We start from the raw sequence: 10,824 nt of genomic DNA, 5'->3' as shown, positions 1-10,824 counted from the left end.
GATGCCTACTATTAGTATTCACCAGTAGCTGGATTACCAGGGTACTTGGTGGTGTGAATTTGTGATGTGAATTAATGTGTTTAAAGAGAGATATTATAGCTCAGGCTCTTCAGTTACAGGTGAAATGACAGAACATGTAAAACTTATTTTTTTTAATGTTTATTATTTTTGAGAGAGAGAGAGACAGAGTATGACTGGGAGAGGGACAGAGAGAGAGAGACAATCCGAAGCAGACTCCAGGCTCTGAGCTGTCAGCACAGAGCCCAACATGGGGCTCAAATCCACAAACTGCAAGATCATGACCTGAGCCAAAGTCGTACTCTTATCCAACTGAGCCACCCAGGTGCCCCTAAAACTTGTTTTTTGATCCCTGCCTCACTTGCTCTGTGCTCCACATGTAGAGTTTCCTGGGCAAACTCCCTGTTAGCCTACCCCCAGCCCCAGCCACATCGCCCACTGCTCACGGGTTTATGTCCTGAATTTTCCATCATTTTAATGTATTAAAATGTGCCTGTCATGTGTCCTCATGTTCCTCAGACCTTACTCTAGGCCTAATGACTAATCAGGTTGGGGATGATTCTACCCACTTCAGGCCCCTCGTTTACTGTCTACATTAACATAACTATTCTTCAACCTCATTATAGTAACTTTACTATTCCAAGCTGCTCTTGCCTAGGCAAATAAAATGATTGTTCATCACAGGAATTTCCTGAAAGACCCATCAACTCTTTAGTAGGACACATCAACAGATGGTTCATGCATGAGATGCTTCAAACCCCTCACCTTAAATCTCACTTTGCTCTTTCCAACCCCAAACTGCTGTATCATGAACTTTCACCAATCCCTATCAAGCCTCTGCATTGAAAGACCCGCTTAAGCCAAACTTGAAATTCTCATTGAGATTTGACCTTGCTCCATCCCCTTGGAGTGCTTTAGGGACTGGGGGCGGAGGCCCCTTTGCATAGAGCCACTCTTGCCCATCCGTGGGTATGCATTTCAGACCTGGAAAGTACTGCACACACAGCAAGACTCTTCGGTGGTGAATCTGCTGGTGGTACTGTTATTCCCAGTTCTGCCATCAAAAAGGTGAAAGCTTTCTTTCTCCATTTGACTTGTAAATGAGTGATAGTTACATATCCATGGTTTAGGCCTCTCCTTCATACCAGAGGTTTACCCTGTGTTTTGTGGAGAACAACTGAGCCAAGTGGAAATACCCGGAAATGTTTTTGAGTCAGGGCTGCCCGCCCCCTACAACTGGCCAGCCAAGAAGCAAAGTCCTACCCTTAGAAGTTGCCTCCCCGTGGTGGGGGTGTGAGGGTTTGGAAGGAGAATGTTAAAATCCAACTTAAAATGGAATCGACACTAGAACATTTCACCTTAAAGAAGCCCATTCATTAGTCCTTAAAACTTGCATTTGTTTGTTTGCGTTGGGCCTCCCTGGAGATGAACATTAAAATACAGCCAAGTTTCTAAAAGTCTGACCTAAATGTTTAATGTGGTGACTTCGGGTGTACCTATCCTCAATCAGAAATGAACCTAGAAGGCACAACTGGAAACTCCTGGAAGGAGAGACATGCCTCACTTCCTTTTATTTAGCAACACATGAAACTCAACACTGAACATTCAGAGATTAATCCAGGTCCCACACTATTGTTCAGTTTACTGAGGTTTCCTGCAAGTTCACATCTTCCATTCTCTGCCTTATCATATAGTTTCTATGAGATAGTCTTCCTTTAACAAGACACCCAAGAATTCAAACTTTAGTAATACTTATCCAATTTCAGTAGGATATCAGTAATGAATGTGTAAGAAACAGATACAGAATTGATGAGTTGCAATCACTTTAGTCAGCGGGAATCCCATGAGTGCTTTGAAGCCTGCTTTATTATTTTTTAAAATATTTATTTATTTTTGAGAGAGAAGCAGAGACAGAGAGCGAGCGAGTGGGGGAGGGCAAAGATATTGGGAGAGAGTCTGTACAGTCAGCATAGAGCCTGATGCGGGGCTTAACTCAAGTTGTGAAATCATGTCCTGAGCTGAAACCAAGAATTGCACTTTAACCAGCTAAGCCACCCAGGTGCCCCTGAAGCCTGCTCTGTACTAACAGGTTGGGAATGTGGGTCTGGAGCCCACCCAAGCCTGGCACTGTGTGGCCTGGGCTGAGGTTCTTGAATTGACTGTGCTTCAGTTTCCTTATAAAAAAATATGAAAATAGCAACAGCACCTACCTCACAGGGTGGTTTGAAGATTACAGGAATTAATATTTGCAAACCGCTTAGAACGATGTCCGGCACATAGGAAGTGTTATTACGTGTTTAATAAATAAAAAGTAAATTTGTTATTATATCCCATGATATATGTTACCATAGATCAGTTGAGTAAGATTTTGAAAAATATATTGTACAGACTGAAAATATGACAATTTGAAAGACCTTCAAAACTTATGTTTAAATAGCTGAATGTTTTCCATATAAGCTATATTCAATAAATTAAAAAATGTTTTAATTCCAATGTAATTAACATATACCATTATATTAGTTTCAGGTGTACAATATAGTGATTCAATGCTTCCATGTATTACTCAGTGCTCATCAAGGTAAGTGTACTCATGAATGCCTGGCTGGCTCAGTCCATGGAGCATGTGACTCTTGATCTCAGAGCTGTAAGTTTGAGCCCTACTTTGGGTGTAGACATCGCTTAAAAATAAAATCTTGGGGCACTTGTCTGGCTCAGTCAGTTAGGCGTCCGACTTCGGCTCAGGTCATGATCTCGCAGTTCATGGGTTTGAGCCCTGCATTGGGCTCTGTGCTGACAGCTAGCTCAGAGCCTGGAGCCTGCTTCAGATTCTGTGTCTCCCTCTCTCTCTGACCCTCCCCTGCTCATGCTGTTTCTCTCTATCTCACACAAATAAAAACGTTTAAAAATTTTTTAAAATAAATAAAAATAAAATCTTAAAAAAAAGGAGGGGCACCTGGATGTCTCACTCCAGCTTTTGATTTTGGCTCAGGTCATGATCTCACGGTTCATGAGATTGACTTCCTAGGTGGGCTCTGCTTATGATTCTCCCTCTCTCTCTGTCCCTCTTCTGTTTGTGCTCTCTCTCTCAAAAATTTTAATTTAAAAAATTAAAAAAAAGAAAAAGATAAGTGTACTCTTATCTCCTTCACCTATTTCACCTATACGCCCCTCCCACCTCTGCTTTGGTAACCATCAGTTTGTTCTCTTTAGTTAAGAGCCTGTTTTATGGTTTCTCTCTCTCTCTTTCTTTCTTCCTTTGTTCATTGGTTTTGTTTCTTAAATTCCATATAGGAGTGAATTCATATGGTATTTGTCACGTCTCTGACTGGCTTACTTTATTTAGCATTACATTCTCTAGATCCATCCACGTTGTTGCAAATGGCAAGACTTCATTTTTGTGGATGAATAATATTGCATTGTATATATACACCGCATCTTCTTTATCCATTCATCTATCAGTGGACACTTGGGCTGTTTCCATAATTTGGCTTGGGCTGTAGATAATGCTGCTACAAACATCAGGGTGCATGTATCCCTCTGAATTAGTATTTTAGAGGTAAATACCCAGTAGTGCAAGTACTGAATCACAGGGTCATTCTACTTTTTTTTTTTTTGGAAACTCCATACTGTTTTCCAAAACGGGTGTACCAGTTTGCATTCCCACCACCTGTGCAAGAGGGTTACCCTTTCTCCACGTCCTCATGAACACCTGGTGTTTCTTGTGTTGTTGAGTTTAGCCATTGTGACCTTGTGAGGTAATATCTCACTATGGTTTTGATTTGCATGTCCCTGATGATGAGTGATGTCGAGCATCTTTTCATGTGTCTATTGGGCATTTGTATGTCTTCTTTGGAGAAATGTCTGTTCATGTCTTCCCATTTAAAAAAAATTTTAACATTTATTCATTTTTGAGAGACAGAGCATGAGCAGGGAGGGGCAGAGAGAGAGGGAGACACAGAATCTGAAGCAGGCTCCAGGCTCTAAGCTGTTACCACAGAGCTTGATGCTGGGCTCAAAGTCATGATCTGTGAGATCATGACCTGAGCTGAAATTGGATGCTCAATTGACTGAGCCACCCAGGCGCCCCTGCCCATTTTTAAAGTAGATTATTTGGGTTTTTTTTAGTGTTGAGTTGTTTAAGTATTTTGTATATTTTGGACTCTAGCCCTTTATTAGATATGTCATTTGCAAACATCTTCTCCCATTCAGTAGGGTTTTTTTTGTTTTTTTTTGGTTTTGTTGTTTGTTTCCCTTGCTATGCAGAAGTCTTTTTAAATTTAGATGTAGTCCCAATGTAGTTTATTTTTGATTTATTTCCCTTGCCTTAGGAGACATATCTAGAAAGATGTTGTTATGGGTGATGTCCGAGAAATCATTACCGTGTGTACTGTGTTCTAGGATTTTGATGGTTTCCTGTGTCACGTTTAGGTTCTTAATCCATTTTGAGTTTATTTTTGTGTATGGTGTAAGAAAGTGGTCCAGTTTCATTCTTTTGCATGTAGCCATCTAGTTTTCCTAACATCATTTGTTGAAGGGACTGTCTTTTTCCCATTGCATATTCTTGCCTTTTGCGTTGACGATTAATTGACCATATAATTATAAATTTCTTCCTGGGTTTTCTATTCTGTTCTATTGATCTGTGTGTCTATTTTTGTGCTAGTACTAGACTGTTTTGATGACTACAGCTTTGTACACATTCAATACATTAAAAACAGCATTTTACTCAAAATGTTATTCAAAATGCTCTTCAGAGTGTGCTCCTCGGACCAGCAGCACAGACCTTGTCTGAGACCTTGCTAGAAATGCAAGTGGCAGGCCAGCTCTGGGCCAACGAATTAGAACCTGCATTTCAACACCATCTCGAGGCCATGGTGCGTGCTAAGTTGCAGAAGCTCTGGCCTGGGGCATCTGGATGGCTCAGTCATTTAAGCGTCCGACTTCGATTCAGGTCATGATCTCATGGTTCGTGGGTTTGAACCCCACATCGGGCTCTGTGCTGACAGCTCAGAGCCGAGAGCCTGTCTTTGGATTCAGTGTCTCCCTCTCTCTGACCCTCCCCTGCTCACGCTCTATCTCCCTCTCTCTCTCTCAAAAATAAATTTAAAAAACATTAAAAAAAAAGAGAGAGAGAGAGAGAGAGAGAAGCAGCAGCTCTGGCCTAAGGCATGCACGTCATTTGCCATTAATTCAAAGGCTGGTGGCAGATTCCAGACTCAGCTCTGGATTCCAGGATCACACACACATACAAAAAATGAACAGCCTATCCCAGCCCATAAGTTTTGTTCTGAGTATAGCTTTGTTCTCTGCCATTTGTTAAAAGGGTGCCACTGGTCACCTGGGACATGGAATAAGAATAGATAGTACTGGCTGGGTAGAGGTGGGGGCAAATAGCTAACAAGAGTGTAATCTCTTGACCCCCTCCCCCACTGCACTCAGTGTTAGGGGCCTCTGATCTGAGCTCACGTCATACTCTGTGCTTCATCTTATCCTCCTGTCTTACGCCTGTTTATTCAGTTTCCTTTCTAACTGAATCAAGGAGCTCTTTGAGACAGAGGCCGTGACTGGTTCCTCTTGGGGTCTCTGGTCCCTGGCACAGGACCTGGGAAATAATAGTGCTCTATAATGTGAATGAATGAATGCATCTGAGAGTTCCACTTCCCTAGGAGGGAAACACACAGGGTATCTGGTATTAGTTCCCGTAATGCTCCCTTAAAATGGGGGAGACCACCTGGGCTCTTCTTGCCTGAGTACTGGTGCTGGGAGTGCTTTTGGGGCATGTTTCTGACTGGAGTTCCACTCTGACCTTTCTTGCCAAATGAAACTTCAACTGCACCTAAGGCAAGCTGATGAAAATAGGGAGGAAAGGGGGCGAAGGCAGAACCCATCTCACTGACTCAGTTCTAACCGTCAGCACTTAATCACTTCCAGTAGCAATCGAAGTTTCAATGCAAATACCCCCAAGCACCCAGGCCCCACATGAAGGTCTTCAGATTGCTCAGACTGGAGTGTGTTCCGTCTTAAAGAAACACCCTTCCTTCTGGAAGGGACTTGGTACCTATAAAGGAAATTTGTCCTGAGGATGAGGCAGGCAGAAGGAATCAAGGAACTAAACTCAAGGAAGTTGCTGATGTGACTTTTTATTTCCCTCTTCTGTCACTTCCCTCTTTCCCAAGGCTCCCTTACTTCTTCTACCTGTCCTGACAAGACCTTTGGCTTCTTGGAGAAATTAAAGTGCATAAAAGGCTCTCAGTCTGCTGTGCTGTTTTCTTTGAAAACTTTTGTTCTGGTTTGGTTAGAAATTTGCCAAAGACTTTCTACAGATCAGAACGTTTCCATCCTAAAATTTTTCTTTAGGAAACTCCAGACTCCAGCCACCCAACCAGTGTCATGAAGGAAAGAAAGGAGATGGGAAACAGGAAGAGGAACCAGAGAGTAAGAAACTGGGCCCAGTGACCTCGAGATTTATGCAGACAATGGAATCCACCCTGAGGGTTAGGGTCCTGAAGGGCAGAAAAGCCATTGCCTAGAAATGTGGGAGGCTGGGCCCAAATGGGTCAGAAGAGGCCCCTCCCTGCCATGACCATATGACCATGGAGGGTGTCACCTCTACACAAAAGCCAGTCAAGAAGGAGGCTTCGGAGGAGTGGGACACATCCATTTGACCCATTTCTCCAATCCTCTCATAGACCTGGAGTATGGGTGATGAGCAAGTTAGCACAAATTCAGTACCATTACAGGGGGAAAAAGAGGCATGTCTGACTGAGAGGAGCTAAGCGAGTCATTCCAAATTTGGAAGCCAAGTTTCCAACCTGTGCTCTTTTGGATATGAGGTGGCTATTCATCCCCCCTCTGCCCCCACACCCCTTACCTCTTCTACCCAGCAGCTGACAGAGCTGAACCTAGTCGACATTCATGTGTTAGATCAGAGCACCTGGGTTCATGTGCTCTGGGACGGGGCCTGGATCACTTTGAGAGAAGGCAAGACTGGTACAGGGGCCACCCCAGGGCTCAGCTCCAGATGACTGAGGCTGTAGGAGGGCGACAGGGCTGGCTTTGACTGGTCAGTCCAGTCGACAGCAATACATTTTATACATTGGAAGACCCACTATGTATTGACTGGCTCTTTTTTGGTCTGAGAGTAAGGTGATCATCATATTCACTTGACTTTGACAGCATTTATGGATCTAGAAAGGGAAAACCTAATGGCAATGTTTTCTAAGGTGTAAGTCAAAGTTCATGAATTGTATTTATATGCCATCCTGTATTTTATAGACTGCCACAAACTTTCCTTTACTAGTCTTTCTACCCAGGCAAAAGGTGTATTTTAGGGATGAAGACATCAATTCCGAGCACTTAAACATACATTTTGCAAGTTATTGATTTCTTGTCGAATCCATTCCATAGAATGAGCAGGCTGCGCTGAAGAAGAGATTCTTCAAGGCTTCATACTACAGCTGGTACCAATAGGTTGATTTAGAGGTGGAATGCAGGTAAAAGATGTTAACCCCCTGAAAACAAGAGTATTAGTTCGCCACCTGCCTCTTCTGCAAGGTGACCTAGGACAGGACATTCTCTCTGGACTTGCTTCTTCCCCTGTGAAATACAGGATGTTGTGCAATAGCTTGTAGTTTTCTTTAGCACTCTGTGCCTGGCACTCTGCTATGCTTTGTACATACACTGTCTTGTGCAATCTTCACAACAGCCCAGTTTATACATGAAGAAATGAAGGCTCAGAGGTGGGTACCTGCTAAAAGACATGAGTGCAGTCCCACTCCTGAGCCCGTTCCTTAGGAGCTTCCAGTATTATAGTCGGGATCTTTCGCAGCTCTACAAAATAGGATTTCAGCATATCCCTCTTGACCCAAATAATTTCCTAAAGTGGAAGGGTCCTGGCATGGATTAAACCGAAATGAAAGCAATTGACAGTGGAGGTTTCCAGCTCTAGGCCAAGCAGCTTGCTGCCTCCCGCAGCCTAAGAATGGTGTTTCCTACCCTGTTGCAACTGCCTCCCCTCCCACACACGGGGCCGTGGGGCCGCCTGCAAACCCTGGCTGGGAGTCCTGCTACACAGTGTGAGAAGCTGCTCTCTGAAAGGGCTTTGTGGCTGGCTGTGTAAGTACTCCCACACAACTCTCCACCACCAGGGTAGGATCGGACAACTCTCAGATTAGAAGCCCCGCTGCAGCTCAATGAGAATGATCAGGATAATTCTGTTTGTAAAAATCTGTTTAATAAATACACATCTTAGAAGTACCAAAATAATTACCAACAAAATACACAATGTACACCATTTACAGGAGGGTAACACAAACCCTGACAGGTAGTGACTCTGAACCTCACACTGCCGAAAGGTTTAACAACACACCTGGTTGTTCCACGTCACGGGACACCACTGAGCTCAGCCATGGAATCCATGGTGACTCAATGAAAGAGCACAATAAATAAAATGAAATCATTTCACCACATTTTTGGATCTCCTTCTCCAAAAAAACCCCAAAAAGGTAGGGAGTCTTGAGAGAGGTTTTCTTTGAATTCCAACGATCTTTCTTGTCCCCCTTCCAAAGTTCACAAAAATCACAAAATGGGGGCCGATCCAGACCAGTCAATGTTTTGGGCCACGCACAGTGTGAAGTATGGTTGTAAGTACCCCCTTTTGATTTTTTTTCTTTTCTTTTCTTTTTTTAGAAAAATAAAAACTCTCTTTTTGTACAAATATACAAGTCCATGTTCTTTTAGGTACTTTTTGAAGCTCATAACGTCAGGCGTTGGCCTCCAAGCACACAGTCGTCATAGGGCAGCTAAAAACAAGAGAGAAAAAAAGGCACGTTAAACTTCCAGAGCTTTGCCACATGTGCTCCTCCTGGAAGGAACTCAAATATTCTTGGATTCCATTCTCCATAACCCAAATATAAATTAATTTCAGGGGCTTAGGAGTTTTCCTTTAATGTTCTTCTCCTTTAAGAAAGGCAAAGAAGACAGACACTCTTGGGATACTACTGGTCACACACCCTGAAGTCTGAGAACTTCACTACGTTGAGGCCTTTGGTTAAAGAGTAGCTCGGGGCGCCTGGGTGGCTNTCTCTCCCTCCCTCCCAAAAAAAAAAAAAAAAAAAAAAAAAAAAAAGTAGCTCTAGGGGCCTGGGAAGGTAGTGCTTTGTGCAGAGTTACAAAGTGGAGACTCACCTCGTCCTCTGTGAACTCTGACTCCGTGTCATAGCTCTCCTCATCCTCACTCTCTGGCAGCATCTGAAGGTTTTCTAAGGTCAGCTGGCCCAGCTGCTGCTGTATCCGAGTGCTTGGGCGGCCCCAGGTGAGCTGGTAGGGGGAGTAGCCTTGGTAGGTGACCCTGTTGACGTCAGCTCCGCATTTCAATAAAAGCGACACGAGGTCGGAATTCTGCAGGTCCACTGCAAGGTGGAGGGCGGTTCGGCCATTACAGGGCTCCTGAAACCAACAGGAATTTGAGATGTTTACGGCTGAGTTGGAATTTCTGCTTGCAACAAGCACATGTGAAATCTTACTGAGGAGGGCTCTGGAAGCTGACGCATTCCATCTAGAGTCATGCGGCACTCACCTGAGCATTGACATCAGCACCCAAAGACACCAAGAGCTCCACGATACCCAGGTAGCCGTGGATAGAGGCTAAGTGCAGACACGTGTGACCTAGAAGAACAATGCAGGAAGTATAAACACTGGTTTCAACCCTCAGAACCCAAGAAGAACCTTTCACCTATTCTTTCAGGGAGCCTATTCTTCTGAATTGGAAGAACCCAGAACCTGGGTTCCGAATGAACTTCATAAAGGCATCAAATGGGCCTTTGGCATACATATCTTCTCAACCTTTCAAGTGTTGAGAGTTTCAAGCTCTTGCCTGGACTCCTAAAGTTGGCCCGCCTCTCCATTCTCCACGTCACCTGCCTTCTAACGCGCAGGATAGGGCAGGCAGACCTACCATTGTAGTTGGTGGCCTGCAGGATGGAGTAGAGGTGCTGGGTCCTGCAGGTCTGAGTCAGGACTCCCACACTGGCCAGGCAGCCTTGCTCACAGGCGAGGTGTAGGGGGGTATTTCCTCGAAAGTCTCGGAGCTCAGGATCACAGCCAGCTTCCAGAAGTGCCTCAGCAATTTCTGGTTGGTTGGTGATCACAGCCAAGTGGAGAGGAGTCTACCAACAGAAGAGGGAACAGAAAGAGCATAAGCCATGGCCCAAAGTCCGTCTGTCTTCCCTTGAACCCCAGAGGCCTTCTAGTTGTGGGCGATGCTCCTCCCAGACAGGAATAAGGGGCAAGACAAATCCCAGAGGCCCCAGATGGGCTTTCATAAAGGCCTCACCAAAGCAATGGGATTTTTTTGTTTACTCTCTAGGATGTTGGCTGATTCCAATGTTAAGGCAGATAATGACCAGTGATGATTAATTTAGAAAGGATTGGGAGCAACTATGTTAGATGCAACTTCCTCACTGGGTCAGAGGCACGGGGCTGGGCAAGCTGGCGCACCTGCTGCAGGTTGTTCTGGAAATTGAGAAAGGCCAGGTCTCCTTTCACTTGGCGGACCACTTCCATGGTCAATGCCTTCTCTTCATGGATGATGGCCAAGTGCAGGAACCTAAGGGTAAGAGAGGGAAAAACCCCCAGGGCTGTTGAGTGCATTGCGTGGGGCCCAGGGAGGCGCGGGCTGCGGGGGATTGCGCAAGGCCGGGGTTTCTGGAGGCCGAGGCCGCGGTGTTTTCCGCGAGGTTATTATGAGCTGAGTGTTCCTGGCAGGCGCCCAGGGACTTTCCGGGCCCCCCCCCCTTCCTTCTCGGCGGG

The 10,824-nt window shown here is 44.7% G+C and overlaps 1 protein-coding gene across 1 annotated transcript in view; it reads right to left on the bottom strand.

Moving 5' to 3' along the window:
• Window positions 1–8,226: 8,226 nt before the first annotated feature.
• Window positions 8,227–10,824, bottom strand: part of NFKBIA (NFKB inhibitor alpha) — a 3,144-nt gene continuing 546 nt past the window's right edge. The window contains exons 2-6 of the mRNA XM_077769210.1: window positions 10,513–10,621; window positions 9,971–10,181; window positions 9,593–9,681; window positions 9,202–9,462; window positions 8,227–8,816 (exon numbers count right to left, since the gene is read on the bottom strand). Coding sequence (XP_077625336.1) covers window positions 8,769–8,816; window positions 9,202–9,462; window positions 9,593–9,681; window positions 9,971–10,181; window positions 10,513–10,621 — 718 coding nt within the window. The 3' untranslated portion in view covers window positions 8,227–8,768. The remainder of the gene's footprint in view (window positions 8,817–9,201; window positions 9,463–9,592; window positions 9,682–9,970; window positions 10,182–10,512; window positions 10,622–10,824) is intronic.

This window comes from Crocuta crocuta, unplaced genomic scaffold (genome assembly GCF_008692635.1).
Source record: "Crocuta crocuta isolate KB4526 unplaced genomic scaffold, BGI_CrCroc_1.0 scaffold65, whole genome shotgun sequence".
Lineage (NCBI taxonomy): Eukaryota > Metazoa > Chordata > Mammalia > Carnivora > Hyaenidae > Crocuta > Crocuta crocuta.
Note: the sequence above shows the minus strand (reverse complement) of the source record. Positions and strands in the feature narration are given on the sequence as shown.